Raw genomic sequence first — 21,909 nt, 5'->3', positions numbered from 1 at the left:
AATCTCAGTTAGTACTTCATTTTATTTATTAAATTCATTTGTTCAAATTATTGTTCACGTTAATAATAAAAAATTATTAATCCAAGTTATTAAATCAACCTATTCATTCAATTTCGTCATTCAAGTAACCGAAGCTATTATTCAAGTTCTTAATTTAATTAAACGTGACTTGTTTTGTCTTCAGTTTAATTCTCTTATTTATTTATTTATTTATTTATTTATTTATTTATTAAAACCAATTCTAGAAAAATGTGGCTGGTATAACTGCCCAGAGAACGCCGAATGCAAAGTGGTTAAACACCGGTCGACATGCGTATGTCGTGATGGATTTGCTGGAAATGGTATCGATATATGCGAAAGTAAGTTGTAAAAAAATAAAAGATGTTTCTGAATTTTTGAGATGACGAGTGATTATTCGTATTATTTTGATTCTTCGGACTATTGTTCTCATCTTAAGTGTTATGTTCACAACGTTCCGGTCGATGTAACTTCTGACCTTCTTCAGGTGTATCTTGTCGAACTTGAAGAAACTTTCTGTCGAACTCGGGAATCAACACGTGATTTCAGAAAGAAAACTTTAATTGTAGGATACATCCATTCTGTCAGTCATAAATAGGTTGAAGTCATAAGTAATCTGTAATTGTATTTTGGGTGTCGTCCGCACCAAGGGCTCAACCTTCAATCTCTGAAAGGGTGTAACTTACAATTTATATTTTTCCAAAGTACTTTATTCACAATTCCACGGTTCGTTGTAGACAATTGAGATTACATTAACCGAAATATTTTGAAATTACACTCAAGATGAGAACAGTGGTCGGAAGAATCCAACTAATACGAAAATAATATCTGTATTATAGTGTATGGTCGGTGTAGGTAGCGCCCTCTTCCCTTCTCTGAAGAGGAACTAGAACAGATCCTACTCATTCTAAAAATGATTGACTACCTATGGGAATAGCGATTAGATTAACCAATTAGCCAATCCGCTTGATTCTTGAAGTGATAAAGAAGACAACTGTGGAAACATGATGAGAATTAGCAGCGAACCGGATGTTAACGTATCCACCATGAGAGACAAAATAAAAAAATCGTCTTTTGCACATGGCTTCACGCATCGTTTCCGCTTGGGAAGAAAAAAATAAGATAACCACAAAATAGTTATCGACTAATGGCAGAGCTCCGCGCCTAAAATAAACACCTCAAATATCACAGTCACTGGGAGCCGGTTTGCCACTATAAAACAAGGGATTTTAGGGAACCAGAGGAGAGGAGGAAAAAGAAGATGAAGATACCAGGCTGCTAGCTCCTGATTAAAGAAGTCACCCGCTTTCCAGTTACAAGCCAGGACACGCATAACCGACAGCAGGATGACCGGCCTACCCCTAACATCCATCGTCCAAAAGATAAGTTACGTTTACGAACATTCATTCCATGTCAATTCATACATATCTACAAACATTTTACGAACATTCATTCCTTGTCAATTCATACATACCTACAAACATTTTACGAACATTCATTCCTTGTTAAATCGTACATACCTGCAAACATACTACAAACATTTCACCGTAATACAAACTGTCAAATATCTCCATCGGACAATCCATTCTTCGTTAAATCACATTCCATCCTACGAACACTTTGCCTCTTCCAATACAAACTGTTAGTAGTAAATAAAATCGGTTCTCAACCTTCAATATTCGTCTGTCTTTAATTATATGGAGTCAAAATCTACACACTTCCAACGTTGTTCATTTCATGTATTCTTTGTTGTGACCTCTATGGCGTCCTTCCTACCCCTAATCCTTCTATAAAAACGGAGGCCATACAACCACTGACGAAACAAAAAGTGTCTTATGAATTCCAATGACCTTAACCTGTTCTTTGATTATTCTGAACATTCCCGACGCGTTCCGATCATTTTTCAACAATTCTGGGTATTTGTGTACAATAGTTGAAACTAAATTTACTACGACTAACATTCAGATTGCCTTGTTTTTTGGGGGGATTTTTACACCAAATCGTGGATACGTCTTCAACAATCAGTCTGGTAGAGTCAGGGCCATTTAAGTTACGTAAGATATGATTCTGTGCCGTTCTACAAAGTTATTATCCCCAGTCTTTAGCTTCTCTTTTTGAGAAAAGGCTAGTTTATAACTAATCGCCTGAGTCGCGCCTGCCAAAGAATACCGATTGATCTTCTCATGGATTTTTGTAGGCCAGAGTGTTCTGGCTCTTGGACGCTAGCTTTTCAATCCTTATTTTTGACCTTGTGTCACATCTTCATGCAGTTAGAACAAGGGGGTAATACTAGATCTAGACTCTTCGTTCGTCGGTTATTTACCGTTTTATATGATTCTCGAGTATTTTAGTTCTTTTTATGATGTAGTAAACCTCCCTCTATTTTCTTGTATGTTTATTTTACTATTTGTTAGCCATTGTGTTATGTTTTTAGTTACAAAATATAAAAACGCTTTCTCATTCGATCATTTCTGTATTATGATTTCAAATTGTAAATTGAAACGATCCTGAGAAAAAAAGATAACATTTTAATGAACGTACATGATTTCATATGGAAGTAAAATTTCAATTTACAAAATTAATTCTGTGACAAATGTAATTTGAACAATTTTAGTATGATTACAAATAAAACAAATAAACTTGGAATTAGTTTCCATAAATCCTATATACGTGTGTGTCTGTAATTCCTATATAACGAGAAAACCCGAAATAATTATAATACAAATTTCAAACACATATAACTCTCAAAATATTGATAATTTTATAAATCAGTATATATGGTCAATATGTTTCATATAACCGGGTCGGTTTGATAAATTCCAGACTAAGTGCCTATTTTTTCTTTTTTTTTGAAAAAAAAAACAAAAAAAAAACGTAAAGAATACCATAAGAAAAAGAAAATGCTGTAAGAACTTTCTTTTATTTCACAGCATTATTTTGGTTTGTTTTCTATTTAATAAAGAGACGTATATTCTCGAAATTATCAAAGACATTCATAATCCCAGTTGTATCACACAATAACTTTATATTTATTGATTTATACGGTAGCGTCCAAAACTAAGGGACAAAATTTTAAAACCTATTATTTGTTAGAAATAACAACTGTGAAAAGCTGAAATTTTGACAACTGGTAGCCGTTATCATCCAAAATAACATACTAAAATTTGAATCATTTGCAAAGGATAGAAAAAATAATTATAGCAATTATTTATTTATTTTCAAAATATTAGTATTGGAAAATAGAATTGATTAAGTAATGGCCAGTAACTGCGCCTATTATTTTATTGCTGAAGTTGCTAATGAATTGTGTATTTGTTTGCGGTGTTGATAGCTGTCTTACACTAACTTCTATTCAAAACTAATAATGTCATTTACAACTGATAGTTGTGTTTTCCATTTTCCATCTTTCACTGTTTATTGCCATGTTGCCTTGAACGCTAAAACTGAACCAACTTTATTGATTACGCTTTCCAACAAAGCCATCGCATGAAATGTCTACCTTTAAAATTATTAGCAAGCTAAAGGATCTAATGTTTTTGAAGCTATTTACATCAGTTTTATAAATAGAGATTAAAAATGTTAATTAATTATTAAAGTAAATCAATTAAAAACGACGGACCTTGATTAACTGTTGACTTTGTTCCGGAAAGTATGACGAAAAAAAAAAAAAAAAATGAAGATATGTAAGCAAGGTTTTTTTTTCTGTTAATGCATGCAGACGGAGAGAAACACGTCCTCTCGGTTTTTATTTACATTTTATAGACTGAAAGTTTATGTATACAAAACTCGTTTATAACAAACAAAAATTGGCCTTCGGGACAAGATCAAAGTGTAGTATCTGTTCTTCAGATGCTGCACTTAAATTTCTTGTTCTCTGTCAGTGGAGGAGAAATCCTTCACGACTGAGACAATTTTTATTTTTGTTCCTTTTCTCCACGTTAAAAAACGACCCTGGTGTCTAACTCTGTCCCGTGGGGAGGCATTGTAAATAGGAACAAACAAAAAAGGGAAATTACGTCGTAACAACACAAGGCAGAAATACAGTTAAAGGGAGTTAACTTCGGCAAAGTATTTAACATAGTCAAAGGGGGATAATTCATGCAGATTGTTATTTTGACCATAAAACAATTTCTATAAAAAAATAAATAATTAGGCAAATAAAAAGGATTTGTTTTGGCTAGGTGATTATATATATATATATATATATATATATATATATATATATATATATATATATATATATATATATATATATATATATATAAGCAGATGGAATTGGATTTCGTACGTTCACAGCACTATTGACAAGCAATAAGCATACATTGCTTAAGAATAGCAAAAAATATGTATCACGCGCTATTAATATTTGGTGCGCACACGTATGCTGAAATATCAGAAATGTGCATCTGACATTCGTGCAGTGCATTAACATACAGTACTATGATCTACACATACCTATAATATAATCATCTAGTACTTCTATGACTTCCTTTACAAATCATTAAATAGTAATATTATATATATATACACACACACACACATACACACACACATGTATATAATATAATATGATATAATATAATATTATATATATATATTATATATATATAATGTGTGTGTGTGTGTGTGTGTGTGTGTGTGTGTGTGTGTGTGTGGAACAGAGCACACGGACGCGTATGTAAATGCATACGAAATGCGAAATGATGTCACTGTAAGGGAAAAGACTATAAAACGCGAAAGTTAAACGATCACGTGAGAGATGTCACAGCTGTAACGAGAAGTCACACATGGCGGGAGAATTAAGCAAATGAATGTCGTTGTTACAACATGAAAAAGTGAGTTAGGGTTATTCTTTGTCTTGTTCTCTTTTGCGACGTAGACTGCATACAATGTGCGGGTCCCGTGTGTACACGTGGGTGGGTAACGCCACACTAGCAGTGTCAGAAGTCGCCATTATAAATAATTCTATTTTGGAAGTATATTCCGTAAAGAAAATAAACAACCCACTTTAGAAAGAAAATCACGAGTTTTTTTTTTATATTTTATTCGCAGTTTCGTGTTCGGGGTGTCAAAAATTCACCCCAAAATCTGATACACCTAATTCCACACGCGCGTGCGCGCGAATGCGCGCACGCACACGCACACACATAATATGAAAGTTTTATAACAACAATAACAAAAAACATATATATATAGAATATAATCTAGGGGAAATAACTCTGTAATTTGCCATAGATATTTATTAAAGAAACAATATAGAAGGAAAGATAATATGAGTACGTACGTGTACATAAATAATTAAATAATTATAATTATTCTTAAGTAAAACACATAATATAATTATTACTGATAAATATTGTAGTAGTACTATTTAGCAATAACAAACTCGACATTTCAGAAATATTTTAACAAAAATGTGAAACTGTCCGACTGCGTGCGACGCTGCTGCTGTTTCTGTCTTCCAACTTTCGACATAAATACACGCTTACCGAATGATTTTTTTTTTTTTCTACTTGAAAGTTATATCACGGAAATTGGAGAACATGATACCACGATGTTATCCCGGTTCGACACATTATGTTGGTAAATAAATTGTTGTGAATATGAATTATCTCCTCATTGATAATCCAAGCTATAAAAACTGTACATATATAATTTCCGATTGTCAAGTAGACAAAAGTAGTCAAATTCTTAATTGAATAAAAAATTACTAGACGGAATTTCTTGTGCTGTTTTCATTACAATTCATTCAATTAAGAATGGAACAATTTATGCGACCGGAGTGATTTATCACAGATCCAGAAAGTGATTCAGCCGACAAGTGCTCGAACCATAGGCGGAAGACATTTACAAATTTCATCGAGGTTCGACAATCAGAAAGACCGGGACGTTCTATCAGTAAGCATGCTCTCCCAACCAACTACCTGTCTCACACAGTCAACAAAATTATCTCGGATTGCATTACCTAAAAAGAAGTAATCGATGTATTGGGCGCTCGCTACATACATAAACCTCCAAAAAAGATATTTTCTAGACAACTACTTGCGACTCGACTCGCTGACAAGCGAAACTTTGGACCATTTCCTTAAAAGTCTTTTGACACTCGGCAAAGATTGCAGCTTCTGCCAATTATGGCATTAGAGGCTCAAGAGTAACACATTGTGAACACCTTCATTAACCGCTTACGTAATGCTCAGGTAAGATAATGTCTTCTTGAAATTAAGACCCTTACACTTAGAACAGTTTACGAGCAAGCCTATACCTTCGAAGCTACTACACAGCAGTCTAGTTCTTATTATGAATGCCACCCCACACGAAAGCTGTTTACCTTTTCAGCGACGGAGTTTGGCAGGAGCTTCGCTTCCATCTTGGCTCTCTTGGCCCGGTACTGTGTTTCTGATACGATATACACGTTACACCAAGAATGATCCCTTGGACAGACCCTGAGGACAGACCAACTCCTTCTGACATTGAAGCCCCCCCCCCCCGAAGGTCATGGCACTGAAATTGCTCCTGACACGTCGTCTAATGACACTGTTTCAGTTGGGGCTCCGTCAGACACTTCAGATGGGCCAACACCTGAATCCATTACAGATGAAGGATTAGCACCAAAATAAACGTGTTCATCCAGAGACTGAGTCTGACATGCAACGGCCTGCTCCTCTGAGAAGGAAACATTTCGGAGCAAAGTATATTAGAGCTTACAGGCAAGCTCGCACTGAAGAGCCTCCCTGTTTGAGTACTCTGACTACGAATCATGGACTGCTGAGGCAGCCACTGCAAGCTTGTAGGAATCCTGGACATTTAAGGGCTTTCTTCCCTATAAGTGAGAAATTTGGTGGAGGAGAATGTTGTGAATATGGATTATCTCCTCTTTGATAAACCAATCTATGAAAGCTGTATATTTCCGCTTGTCAAGTAGACAAGTAGTAAGATTCTTAATTGAATAAAGGATTAGACGGAATCTCTTGTACTGTTTTCATTACATAAATATTTAATGGTTGAAAATTATTGAAATCGCTTAATATTATCATTATGCTTTTTATCTTGTTTTGTATGTAACAGTGTTTTTTTTTTGTTTTTTATATAAAAATGCATTACCGTGGCCTTCAAACACAACGCCTTTCATAAATACTCGTATTTATTGTTTTACATTGAACTTCTTTTGATTATCGTGTAACTTTGCACAATTGAAACTGCATGGTTTATTTTAATTTAATTATATATTTCTCTATTTTATTTTTCCTAGAAGCCCATTGTGGTTGTTCCGCTTCTGGTGATCCCCATTATAAGACATTCGACTCCACCAGCTTGTACCTTCTGGGCGACTGCAAATACACCATGGCCCGTACAGTGGGTCTACCCAAGTGTGCGTTCAAAGTGGAAGTAAAAAATGAGCATCGCCTATACTCTAAATTCCCTACCCGAGCATTTACGCGATTAGTGGATATTAAAATAGATGGCCACCTTTATCAGCTACGTCTTTATAAAAAGTTACAGGTAAGTCTAGCTGATGTACTGTGGCTTTTATACCAAGAAAAATTTCTTGGCCCCACATTTTTTGTGCTGGACCCAAATAATTAAATACAAGCCAAAATTTATATCTTTCAGGCTATAATCCACGTTTTTTTTTATTTAAAATATAGCTGTTTAATCATAAACAATATTAACGTAAGTGCAATATTGAGATAATATTTTTGTAAGGCCAATGATTCATAAACTAAAATCTCGATAACTCTTTTATATAAAAAAATAGTTGCTTAATCATAAATAACGGTAAATCCTCAATAATTAATAGAGTAAAAACACGGTTATTCATGGAGTAAAATCTTGATGATTGCTAGAGTAAAACTTATCAATTCATAGAGTAAAGGATCAATAATTTTTAGCACAGAAACTCGACAATTTATAAAACAAAAACTCAGTAATTCATAAAGTACAAACTCGATTATTCATGGTTCAACTCGATAATTCATGAGGTAAAAACTTACTTGATAATTCGTAAATTAAAATGTCGATAATTTATAGAGTAAAAGTTCGATTATTCATGAAGTATTGATTATTGCACACAAAATAACCCTTATCCCCGAGTGGTTTACGGGCCTTGATAAGTGGTGATCCCCATGTAAAAAAAAAAAAAAATTAAAATTTGATAAATCATAATTCATAGAATAAAAACTCAATACTTTACAAAGAAAAAAACTCAATACATAGAGTAAAATTCAAAATGCAGTAAAAACTCAATAATTGATAGAGTGAAAACTCGATTATTCATAGGGTAAAAGCTTGATAATTCATAGAGTAAAAACCTCACTAATTCATTGAGTAAAACATCGATAATTTATAAAGTACAACCCCAATAATTGACAATGTGAACACTAAGAATGTCATTAAAAACCTCAATAATTCATAAAGCAAAACCTTGATAATTTACAAAGTAAAACTCGATGGTTCATAAAGTAAAACTCGATATTTATAGAGTAAAACTCGATGGTTTATAAAGTAAACACTCAATAATTCAGAGAGTAAAACTCGATATTTATAGAGTAAAACTCGATGGTTCATAAAGTAAACACTCAATAATTCAGAGAGTAAAACTCGATATTTATAGAGTAAAAACTCCATAATACGAGGGGCGTGCAATAAGTAATGCCCCTGACCTACTTCCAGTTGTCTGATCTAGCTGAAATTTTGCATGTGCAATGATTAATATCTCTACGGGTAATGTGGCAAATTACAGCTCTGAACTAATTGTGGTTTCTGTTTTACTGAACTGATTTATGTGTGAAATGGAGCCTGTTGAATGTCGAGCAGTGATCCGGTTTTTGTATTTGAAAGGACGCACACCACAGGAGACTTTTGATGAAATGAAAGAAACTTATGGTGATAATGCCCCATCATATGACCTTGTAAAACGCTGGCATCGTGAATTCAAACATGGCCGGAAGTCTGTGGAAACAGCTCCCAGACCTGGTCGCCCCCCCCTTCTGCCATTGACGAGGTATCTCTCCGTCAAGTTGAGGCTGCCATTTTGGAAGATCGGCGTATTACTATTCGCCAAATAGCCCAAGATGTCAAGATTAATACAGGGTCTGTGGAAACTATCATTCATGACCATTTGCATATGCATAAGGTGTCTGCCAGATGGATTCCCAAGTTGCTTATGCCATTCCAGAAGCGAGAACGTGTCGAGTGCTTGAGGATGAATTTGAAGATGTGCCAGAAGATGAGTCAAAGACGGCTTACATAGGATGAAACCTGGGTCCATCACTATGATCCAGAGACCAAAGCCCAGTCAATGCAGTAAAAGCACTTGGACTCACCACCTCCAAAGAAGGCAAGGGTTCAGCCCTCCGCTGGCAAGATCATGCTCACAGTCTTCTGGGACCAGGACAGAGTAGTGATGACAAATTTCCTGGCAAAGGGTACCACAATTACAGGAGCCTATTATGCTTCACTTTTGAGGAAATTAAGGGAAGCTATCAAAATCAAGAGGCGGGGCAAGATCAGCAAAGGTACCCTCCTCCTGCAGGACAACGCTCCAGTCCACAACTCGCATGTCGCCAGATCAGAAACACTGGCATGTGGTTATGAAATCCTCCCCCATCCTCCATCCTCTCCTGACCTTGCACCCTCTGACTTTCACCTCTTCCTAGCCATGAAGTTGTTTTTGAAAGGAAAGCGTTTCCCAGATGATGCAGCCTTGATTTTTGATGTCACGTCGTGGTTGGAGGACCAACCTGGGGTGTTCTACAAAAACGGTCTCCAGAGCTGCATCAAACGATGGGAGAAAAGCATAACTCTGGGTGGTTCCTATGTAGAGAAAGACTAATAACTATTCCAAGCTCCGTTGCTCTATTGCTGTGGGAAGTGGGTCAGGGGCATTACTTATTGTAATATTATAGAATACAAGCTGAATACTTTATGGAATAAAGATTCAATAATTAATAAAATAAAAACTTGATAATCCATAGAGCAAACATCAATAATTCTTAGTGTAAATGTTCGTTTATCATAGTGTAAAACCCCAATAATACATAGAGTTGTACTGACCAAATATTTAGGTCACAAAACTAAAACCACTACTACCATCCTCTTCAGCACTATATTAAACCTTCCTCTTCCCTACAATGTAAAAGACAATTCTCACTCCTTAACCCTTCCTTACACCTAGTTATCCTGCTTACTGACTCCTCCCCTACCAGCCTGCTGCTACCATCCAAGTAGAACATGCTGGTGCCTTTTCAACGAGAACGAGGCAGAGTTCACTGAGTCGACGTCCAGTACACACGTGTTTTGACGACTGCTATACTCATGTCATCTTACCGTGCTCGCAGTGTTAACAGAAAATAAAATAATCTTTCAAATTAGTATTTTTGTTGTGCCTTATTCAAACGAGATAACAACCAATAATACAGAGTAAAAACTTTAGATGATTAATAGAGTAAAAATTCGATGACTTATCCCTATATATAATAAAAGAGGCGCAGTTTTTCCCCTCTGGACCAAAATAACATAGGTTTACAACGCTAGATGGCATATACAAATTTATTATGTGTACACTATTGACCGTTACTTTAATTAGCTATAAAACAAAATTTTAGTTACATTACTTCATATTATTAAAACATTAGATTTAATCCTAGGGACAACATCATCATCATCGTCATAACCTACAGAGAAAGTAGTTCCCATTTTTCCCCCTATCCGGAAACTACTCCCATGGTCACCCACTTACGCCGCATATTTATACTCACAGGGGACTTAAGTTTATATAGTAATAATTCGATTATAAATATAGTAAAAACATGAAAATTTATAGAGTCGGGAGCTCGATAATTCATAAAGTAAAAACTCGATAATTAATAGTGTAAATATACTATAAACCATAGTGTAAAAACTCGATGATTACTACAGTACAAACTCAATAGTTCATACGGAAAAAAAACAAACTATTAATTTATTGAGTAAAAATTCGATAGTACATAGAGTAAAAGCTTGATATTTTATGCAGTAAAGTCTTTATAGTTCATAAAACAAACAAACGATGTTTCATAGAGTAAAAACTCAATTCATAGAGTAAAAACTCACTAATTCAGAGTAAAAATATAATAATTTATAAAATGAAAACTCAATACTTCATAAAGTGTAAAACTCAAAGAGGCAAAGAGAAAAAGCTCAATGACTTATAGAATAAAAACTCGATAATTCGTACAGTAAAAACTCAATAATTCATAGTGTAAAAATCTGATGATTCATAGAGAAAATTTTAATAATTCATATAGCAGAAACTCTATAATTTATAAAGTAAAATAACAATAATTCAGAAATTAAAACCTCGATAATTTACAAAGTAAACTTCGACAATTCAAAGAGTAAAAACTGGATAAATGATAAGTGACGGATTTGTTTTCACGTCTTTTCCTCCTTCGTGGTATGGTTTGAGCTTTAAATCATAAAGTGAAAATTCAATAATGAATTACGTAAAAACACGATAATTCATAAAGTAAAAATTTGATAATACATATAGTAAAAACATTATAATTCATGGGGTAAAACCTTGATATTTTATAAGGTAAATCTCGATAATGTATACAGTAAACACACGATTAATTATAAAGTGGAAACTGCATAATTTATAGAGTAGAAACTCGATAATTCATATAGTAAATCTAAAACATTTATAAAGTAAAAGGTGATGATCGATAGAGTGAAAATTCTATAATTTATGGGATAAAATCTTGAGGATTTATCGAGTAAAAAATCGATAATCCATAAAATAAAAACTTTAAAATTCATAACATAAAAGTTCAAAATATCATAGTGTAAAAACTCGACGATTAATGGAGTAAAAGCTTGATTATTTATAAAGAAAACTAGATAAAATGAAAACTTGATATTTCATTGAGCAAAATCTCCATTATTAATGCACATTGCATTTGTGTGATATACAGTTTAATTCAATTTTTTTTTTACACATTATCAATTTTTTTTTACACATTATCAAAGTCAAGAGGCCACTCGAGGATAAGGGTTAAAGAGTGTACAGTAGAAATTGGACAATATAGTAATCAATTCAGTAAAATTTGTTAACTTATATGGAACGGCTCATCAAGGAATTGTTAACGTTAGACTTTAAGACAACCATATTGTAGTCAGCCGGAAAGCAGGAAAACGGAAGACAATTCCACAGGCGTGCAGTTCTAAGAAAGAAGCTTTGTCCATGGAATCTACGTTTAGGTTTAAGCACAGATAAAGAGTGGGGGGAATTATTGATTGTGTTTTCAGTTAGATAATTGTTTCTTATGAAAGTTTGGCGAGGGGGGACCATAGACTGAAGCTCAGTCGAACACTTTCCATGAAAATAACGATAAAGCAGAGACAAACTCGCAACATCTCTTCTGTGAGATAGAGGTTACAGGAAAGAGAAAAGGACATTCCCTACAAGGCTATGAAGTCTATTTTGAACTCTATCAAGGCAGGCCAAGTCCTTTCTAGCAGCTCCTGCCCAGATGTGGCAACAGTATTCCATCCTTGGAAATACCTGACTCTTATATAGATAGAGAATTGCATCAGCAGTGAGATATCTACTGGATCGATAGAAAGATCCCACCATTTTTCCAGCGGCCTTGGCAACAGATTTGATGTACGTATTCCATTTAAGATCAGGAGTAATGGTCAAGCCAAGAAGCTTGTCAAAACTTGAGGCCTATTGAAGACGAGAGCCATTCATTTCAATTGATGCCAGATGTGGATCAGAGTGTTGATGATGTAAAGAGAGAAGCTTGGTTTTAGATTCATTAAAAGTAACCAACCACTCCTTTCCCCATTGTACCACATGCTCAAGATCAGAGGAGAGAGAATCAGAGAGAACTTGGTCGTTTACTGTCTTAGATGTGCTACCATAAATGGTAGTGTCGTCAGCAAAAATGTTTACAAATGATGTAAGGATGTGATTTGGAAGATCATTAATGTAGATCAGGAATAGAGTTGGGCCCAAGATGGACCCCCGAGGAACTCCAGCATTAATACTGTGAGCTTCTGATTTTTGCCCCTCAACCACTACTCTTATGAACCTATCAGAAAGAAATGATTTAATAACTGAGAAGACATTTCCAGCTATACCATAGCTAGAGATCTTGTGAAGTAAACCTTTATGCCATACCCTATCAAAGGCCTTAGATATGTCAACAGTAATTGCCCTAGAAAGGTTGCCTCCATCAAGAGATTTGCTAATCCTATGAGATATAACTGTAAGCACATCTGCTGTAGATCTAGCAGAACGGAAATCATATTGAGTGTCACTAAGAAGGTTATTTTTGTTGAGATGGTTGATTACTTCTGTATTTAACACAGATTCTAGCAACTTACTGACGACGCATAGGAGACTTATTAGCCTGTACTGAGAGGGGGATAAGCGATCACCTGAATTCTTAAATACAGGGCATACTGATGAGATTTTCCAGGGTGATGGGAAGCTATTCTCTTTAAGACAACGTTTAAACAGTTTTGTAAGTATGGGCGCTAGTTCTGGTTGAAGTTTTTTTGAGTACTTACCGTCAGGGTCTGTTGCTTTACTGGAATCAAGGTTTTTGATTAGCTTGGCAACATCACGTACAGATATATGTATATCACATAACGTGCTTTCTGATATAGGAGGAAATATTGGGGTCGGCGGCCTTGGTCACAAAGGGTAGAATTAGCTGCAAAGTTCTTGGCAAAGAGTTTGGCTTTGTCTGATGCTGACGAGATTACCTCAGGTCCATTGATGATAGTTAGGATAGAACACTCGCTTCTGTTCAAGATTCTGTTTGCTATTTGCCAAAATTAGTGGAAACCAAGCTGCTGCTCAGCTACTTTGGACTTGATGGACTGAGCATACAACTCTCTTGCGTTCTTTATTACTTCTTACAATGGTTGCTGGCAGTCCTAAAAGCGGCTTTAGTTTCCATACATTTATTACGTTGGAAGCAGTGGAAAAAGTGATTTCTGTGCGCAATAGCAGCAGCACATTCTGGAGAGAACCATGACTGGCTGTACGGTTTTTGCTGGAACTTTTTCGAGGGTATGAAACGGTCTATATCTACAATTAACCATTCCGTCAGGTCTGATACTATAGAGGACACATTCTTTTTAAACATGGAATGCAGAGGTAGATCCGATATAAATGTACGGAAGCTATCCCAGTCAGCCTTAGTGTATTGATATGCTGTACGATGGAGAGGTACGTCTGGGGACTTATTACATTTCATTTTTATCTTAATTGATACAACAGAGTGGTCGGAAGATCCAAGAGGAGGCAGAACAGAAACTGAACATAGTTCAGGGCAAGTTGTGAGAAAAAGGTCTAGTAGACTTGCATACTAGCCTCATTGTCGGGCACACGGCTGTGTTCCTGAACAATCTGAGTGAGGTCATAAGCAATGGAGAAATCATGACAGAACCTCCCCTCATCATAGGTCTTGTTTGAGTGGGTCAACCATTCCACATTGTGAACATTGAAGTTTCCACATACGTGAATGTTAGCTGAAGGATAAGCAGATAGGACTAGGTCAATTTTCTCAGATATGCTTTTAAAGATAGTAACTCCGCTGTTGTGGGGGCGATAGAGAGTAAATATGGAAAGCCATCTTTAATTGCGAATTCTTCTAGGTAAATAGCTTGTCCAATGCCAGTTTCACTTAAAAATAAAAGGTCGTATTTAGTTTCCTGTAATTGTGTTTCAACCTCTGGAAGGTTAGAACGTAGACCCCTGATGTTGGAGAAGGAGGCATGGTAGTGGGGGTCTACATTGGAAATTGGAGAACCGTTTTTCCTGTTGTATTCAGGGGCATGTGTGTGTGTGTGTGTGCGTGTCCGTGTGCATGTGTGTGTGTGTGTGTGTGTGTGTGTGTGTGTGTGTGTGTGTGTGTGTGTGTGTGTGTGTGTGTGTGTGTGTGTGTGTGACTGCCACTAAATGTAACGTTTTTATCTGTGGCCATATTTATATCTTCCGCATCGTCTAGTGTTGTGATCATATATCAGTTTGTATTATTGTAATGTTCTCTTTCTGTACGTACAATGTTTATAGAGCGACCGACTGCGTGAGAGCTTTATACATATACAATTACATACAATAATATAACACAGGATTGTTCTTTAACGGACGAATGACATCGTTCTCTGAGGCACATCAGATCAAAAGGAGACATACCTTGTTTCGTTTCTTCTTTTTCTTAGATTGAAAACCAACCCACAAACCATACTTTTACATATAAACTTTATTATCACTTTCCCTCGAAGTAACCTGCGTCCCTGGAGATCGTAAATTTTCTTTATTCGCCCCATAGAACTGCTTCCAGGAACTATAAGTGACCAAATATCTCCCGAGACAAAGCTCCCATCCGCTATCTAACTCTGTGGCTATCTAATTAACTTCTCTCACTGATTGACTACGTGTATATCCCCAAACTCTTTCTCTATCTGATTCTCTGACGTCATTAACCAGGTCACACTTTGTTTTGGTAAAACTTTTATTGTATTTGTTTATTTGGTAAAAAGGAGCCTCTGATTACAACAAAAGGATGGCTAGAAGGAGCAGCCGATATCGATCGTAGCAAGTAGTACTTCGACCAATAAGAAATGGTGTTTCCAATTTAAATAAAATAAGGAATGCAATTCGAAAGGCCGAGGGGTACCGGCCTAGAAATAGTGGGGATTGGTCCAAGACTGACTGGCAGTGTGGATGAAGTCTGACCTTTTCTTAACTGGGGGAGGGGTGAAAAAATGTAGGGATTGTTTCTTGTGAATCTAACTCTCTCTCACTCTTTCTCTCTTTCTCTCTCTAACTGACTATGCATGTATTCAAAACTCTTTGCTTTATTCTCTGATGTGGTCAACCATCATTTTGGTAAAACTATAATTGTACATGTGTGTATTTGTTTATTTTGCTAACATTCCAAAATCTATTTTCTTACATAAATACCTAACTGTAATATTTTATTGTTTGAATATCGATCTAGCTTAAATATTTGACCTGCAAAAATTTTATTGCGATTTTAAACTTTGCTGTTTGAAATATTTTCTTTCCAATAACAATTGATCAATCGCAGAGCCACAATTAGCAATCCACCGATGCCCAGGTGACCCATTATTTAACGCTTTATCATAGGTTGAACTTGCAAACTTTAAAACTTGTAAGGTAGAATTCACCCTAAAATATTGTTAATCTGCATTTTAACCCCACATGCCCTTGAATAAAGTTTATCAACTCGAGTACATTAAATAAAGGATTTATGTTCGAAATTACCAGAGGTTAACTTGTAAAAATATTAGCCCTTAATATATAAAAATAAAGTTACAAACGGAAAGCCATGCAATAGAGATGATTAATAAAGTGAATTTACCATTAGCAGTCAAGTTAGAGGTGGTACAGTGGTGTGCAGGAAGAGTCGTTATAGGAGGAAGTACGTGGCAGAGAGCGAAATCAGATTTGGCTCTTAGGAGTTCGCTGTCAAAGCAATCAGAGACTGCCATTAACTCTGCGCTGAGCTCGAAGGGGTAAATGTGTTTGCTATATATAAAGAAAATGGCAACATTTGTTGTTTGGTTGTCATAAAAAAAAAAAAAATTTCTGACTACGACTATTACCATGACTGAAAAGCTCCAATCCATGGAACTGGGAGTTTTCACCAACACCCAAAACGTCATTCTGAATAAATAAATATTGTAATTCAGAGTTTATAGAAATATTTTTTGTTCATGTAAATATCTTCTCAAGACAATGAGATATCCCGTAAATGTTGTATTTGCAGAGACGTGCGTAATGTCTGTCTCTTGCGTGGCTATGTTTTATTTAAACTATAATTGAAGCTCCCCTTAAATATTTTTCTTGTAACAGAGCATAAGCGCATATGGCAGCTGCAGCAGCAGTAACTATATGTAAATGACCCAGCCATATAAGAAGTGACATCACAACAAGAAAGACAGAAAGAGACGGCAGAGGTAGGTGTTACACACGGTGATCGAGGGCGACAGGAAAAGAATAGTTCTAAACATGGCTCAACAAGGACAGAGTGCCACGTGTTCGACATGACAGAGTGTTGTTAAGCATGTTAAAGTACAAGAATACTGTTGAACAAGAGACACGGCGTTATTCTAGAAAGTGCATGTAAATAAATGTCTGTTGTTTCACTGAAAAAAGAGTGAGTCGAATTCTTTCTTTGCTTTTTCTCCTTGCGACTATCTGTATACAACGTTAAAAAAGGAATGACTATGTTACATAAAGAGTATTCAATTTATAGTTTGAAAACGATTCTACATTAACTTTATATAGAAAAATGAGGCCACATGCTTAAGTTTTTATATTTCACAAGGTATGATCAATAGAATGTCAGTTTTATTTTTCCGTTGATAGTGTTAGGGCAAGGGCAAAACATCTCTCTAATAAATGTATTTTATATACAAAAGCTAAATACGTCATAAAATGGAGTACTGTTGGCACATCTGGAGAGGAGCTGCTTAGAGCATCCTTTCCTGCTTTGGCAGGGTACAAATCCGTCTTTGAAATCTAGTGGGTGAGAGCCCTTTTCTTATCTACTTCTTTTTCTCGCAGAAGAGACATTACGAATCTATCTCTGCTTTATAGTTATTTCATAGCAGGTGTTCGACCGGGCTTCAATATATTTAATCCATGCAAAACATTTGCAATAAATATTCGTCCACCTACAGCAACTATAAATAATTTCCCTTACTTTCTATCAATACCTAAAACTAAACGAAAATTCCATGAGCAAAGTTTCTTTTCTAAAACTGTCCATCTATAAAACATAATACTGCGGGACTGTTTCCCTGTTGACTATAATGTAATAGTTTTTAAATCTAAGGGTAATAAAATCTTGTTGAGCCGTTCTCTTGAATAATCAAGCCCTGTCCAAGTTCCTTACCGATCATCGCAGTGTTATATCACAGTGTACTGGACACTCAACTACCCTTATTCTTGAGTGGCCTTTAAGTCTTGATAAGCAATGACCCTCTAGTAAAAATGAAAAAGAAACAAATTAGTTATTCAAAAGAAAAGATTAAAAATTTGCTTGTTTGTTTAAATCAATCGTACGTAAGTAAAGTACGGTTTAATCCATTCCATACTAGATGAGACAGATCTGACTATAAACAAATTAGTACAAGTGCAATCAGAAGACTCCGTTCGAACTGTAGGTCAACCCATAAGAATACTTGAAAACTAATTATTTTAATTGTAATATGTTTATTTGCAGAAAAAATTATCAGAAATTGTTTCGTTATAAATATAATATCTTTAAAATAAATTAAATATGTTAATTTACAAAAATAATAAATATCTAATGTATTTTTATAACTATAATAAATTGCAAAATAAATTGAACCAGCATGATCCGTGGAAATTTCACGGAATGAGAAATATATTAAATGAACAAATATTTTTCTTTTTTTTTTTGCATGGGGATCACCACTTATAAAGGCCCGTAAGCCACTCGGGGATAAGGGTTATTTTGTGTACAATAATCAATGGGATAATATCGTAGTAATAGTTGGTATTGGAGATTTGATAAAGTGTTGGACTTGAAGACGTCCAAGTTGTAGTCAGGTGGGAAACAGGCAAACAGAAGACAATTCCACAGGCGTGCACTTCTCAGAAAAAAGCTATGTTCATGGAATCTACGTTTTAATTTAGGCACAGATAAAGAGTGGGGGAAATTACTGACAGTGGTTTCCGCTAGACGGGTGTTTTACGTGAAAGATTGGCGAGGGAGATCAGAGATTGGAGCTCAGACGAGCACTTGCAATGGAAATAACGATAAAACAAAGACAGGCTTGCAATGTCTCTTCTGTGGGAGAGAGGTTGCAGGGAAGAGAAGAGAGCATCCCCCAATAAGCCACGAAGTCTATTTTGTACTTTGTCAAGTCAGGATAGGCTGTTTTTTGAAGCTCAAGCCCAGATGTGGCAGCAGTACTCCATCTTTGGATGTACTTGGCTTTTATACAGATAGAGAATTGCATTGGTAGTGAGATATCTTCTGGAGCAGTAGAAGGATCCTACCATTTCCCTACGGCGGAGACAGGCAACAGACTTTATATATGTGTTCCATTTCAGATCAGGAGTAAAGGTCAAACCCAGGAGCTTGTCAAAACATGAAGCCTCCCCAAGACGAGAGCCATCCATTTCAATTGATGCTAGATGAGGAACAGAGCGTTGATGATGTAAAGTTAGGAGCTTGGTTTTAGATGCATTAAAAGTAACCAGCCATCTCTTCCCCCCACTGAACCACGCGCTCAAGATCAGAGGAGAGGGAATCAGAGAGAGCTTTGTCATTTACGGCCTTTGATGTGTTGCCGTAGATGGTCGTGTCATCAGCATAGATGTCATATTTTTCTGGATAGCGGAAAAATTATTATTTTGGCAAATATGAGTTTATTAACATTTATAAGACAATAGTGTCCATTGTATTTTAAATATAGAACTAACCTAAATGGGATAAGTTAATAAATACTAGTAAATACACAGAAAGTAATATCATGCTATATAGTTTAATACAAATATGATTGGTGCAAAAACAATGTCGTTTTTTATATATGTTGAACGTCAAAAAATGACATTATTTTTACACCAAACTAATAAAAGATAATCTTTAATTTCCTTCTTCTGTCCAGCACCTCTTGACAGACAATGTTCTTATTATTTTTAACATGTTTCTTCAGAAGTTTTTTTTTTTTCTTTTTCACGTAATGTTTCGCTGTCTTTTTTCTTCGGTGAAGGACCGCTGCATGTAGGAATTACTACGATTTGCTTTCTCGCATTATCACAACAATGATCATATATTTTTATAATGATATTTGAAAATGAGGCTACATGAAATGGAAGTCACCCTACAACACCACGCAAAAGCAATATGTAGGAAGAGCAATATATATTAAGAGGAGATGGACAATTTAAGAAAAATTTCTGTAAGGACTCGTGGCATAGTGGATGAAGTACTTTGTAATGTATATAAGGTGTTCTATTCTTTGTTCTGTGTCTATAAATTTGTATCCGATATCACATTTATATTTAGTATGTAAGAGAGCGGTACCATGGCTATGATAAACAGTAGTGGTGGTAGCGAGTATAATATAAACATACTTTCCTGTATTCTTACGTCAGTCGAATGTTGTCTTCCAGCTGTCAGTTCCAGTCTTCATGTTTCCATTATTTTCCTGATATTATTCATAATCTTGTTAAATATCTTGTATATTTTTAAGCATTCAATTATTCCTGCTTTAAAGATTCTGTCGTAAGCTTTCTTGTAGTCAACCCACACCGTGGTTATATTCTTTTTCTTGCTTTTTATCTTCTTCAAGATATTTTGGTTTATGTACAACAAGTGCGTTCTTCTTTTTCCTCACCAACATCCTTTTGGTTCCTCGAGCAGTAGTCAACGATTAAGGGAATGGTAGATCTGTTCACTTAGTTGTGTCGTAAGGATTTCCCAGGTTATTGGTCTGTAGTTGCTCAGGATAGTTCTCCCTTCAACATCGTTTATATTAATGTAGTTCAGATACTTCAGTTTTGCAGATACATTATTTCAGTTTTTGCACCAGTCTCTCGTGTATGGATGTGAATTTTTAAAAACACTATTATTATTATTATTATTATTATTATTATTATTATTATTATTATTATTATTAGCTCAAAAAGAGCTTTCACACAGGTCACCAGAGACCTCTCTTTGAAAACAACCTGTTGTTGCCTGAAAGATTTTCCAGTACTCCCCAACTCTTTCGATTACATTTGCAAATAAATTTGCACTATCGCAACAGCTGCATACCATTGATTTCTCGCTGGCATAGGTTTCTACTGAGATTTGAGTAGCAATAAGCCTCCCCAAGATCCCAGTTCTCTTTGCACTTGTCCAGCGGAGGTCTGGTCAGTGCTCTCTCCTCGGTCTTTCCATCCTCCTTGACCCTTCTCGACTATTTAGCATCATTCTTTTGGGTTGGTGGTGATGGGGCAATGTGATGATGGAAGAGGTTATAGTGAACTTGTAGATATGCAGCTTCAATGTTTTTGGTTCCATGTAATGCTTCATGTTCTGCCTCTGCAGCATTTTGTCTGGCTCACACATGTGGCTAATGTGTATTAGTCTCCGCATTCAAGGGTTTTCCTTAATATTTCAGCTGTTTTTATTATTGCTATTCGTTGTATCTTTCCAGACATTCCTCTGATTCCAATTTCTTTCATTCTTTTTTCCAAAGTTTTTCGGAATTGTTCCTATTGCTCCTACTATTATAAGTACTGTCTTGATTTTCATCATCATCATCTATATCCCTTTCAGCTCTCTGACTAGCTCTGTGCATTTGCTCCGTCTCTCCTTTATTTGATATTCCCTCTGTGGTCAACTGGAACCGTAAATTCTATGATTTGACAGGACTTTTCATTCTTATTAATTATTATGACATCTGGTTTTCTTGCTTGGATGGGTTTATCTGTTTGTATTCAAGTATTGTTGCCGGTTTATGCTTGTATCATTTGTCTGTGCATTCTAGCTGCAGTTGTTTCCATAATTCCCAGTGTACTGCCCTCCCCACTAAGTCGTGCCTGTACTTGTATTCCTTTTGGGCCAGTTTGCTGCATTCGCTTACTATATGGTTTATCATTTCGTCTCTTTGTCCACAGAGTGTGCATTTGCTGTTTATTGTCACATTTTGTGTCTGGTTGTTGTTATTGCCGATTCTATGCTAATAACAAATGACCATAGGCTATGGGCATCTTCTTTTCTCGGTCTTCCAGCACTTTCCACAAGATTCTAACGGTTCCCAACAAGACAGTCTTCTGAAAGACTCCAACATTGCAATGGATCCCAATTTTTGCAATCTACTTGTTAAATATTTTTGTCG

At 35.6% G+C, this 21,909-nt stretch overlaps 1 protein-coding gene across 1 annotated transcript in view; it reads left to right on the top strand.

The window, feature by feature from the left end:
* The window catches only part of LOC145277997 (zonadhesin-like), a 441,395-nt gene that overhangs the window by 415,521 nt on the left and 3,965 nt on the right, over positions 1 to 21,909 (top strand). The window contains exons 28-29 of the mRNA XM_080130167.1: positions 246 to 359; positions 7,268 to 7,518. Of these exons, the coding sequence (XP_079986293.1) occupies positions 246 to 359; positions 7,268 to 7,518 (365 nt within the window). The remainder of the gene's footprint in view (positions 1 to 245; positions 360 to 7,267; positions 7,519 to 21,909) is intronic.

The sequence above is a fragment of the Euprymna scolopes genome, chromosome 6 (assembly GCF_053919585.1).
Source record: "Euprymna scolopes isolate OS-2025 chromosome 6, ASM5391958v1, whole genome shotgun sequence".
Classification (NCBI taxonomy): Eukaryota; Metazoa; Mollusca; class Cephalopoda; order Sepiida; family Sepiolidae; genus Euprymna; species Euprymna scolopes.
The sequence above is the reverse complement of the archived record's forward strand: the minus strand, read 5'-3'. Positions and strand labels throughout refer to the sequence as shown.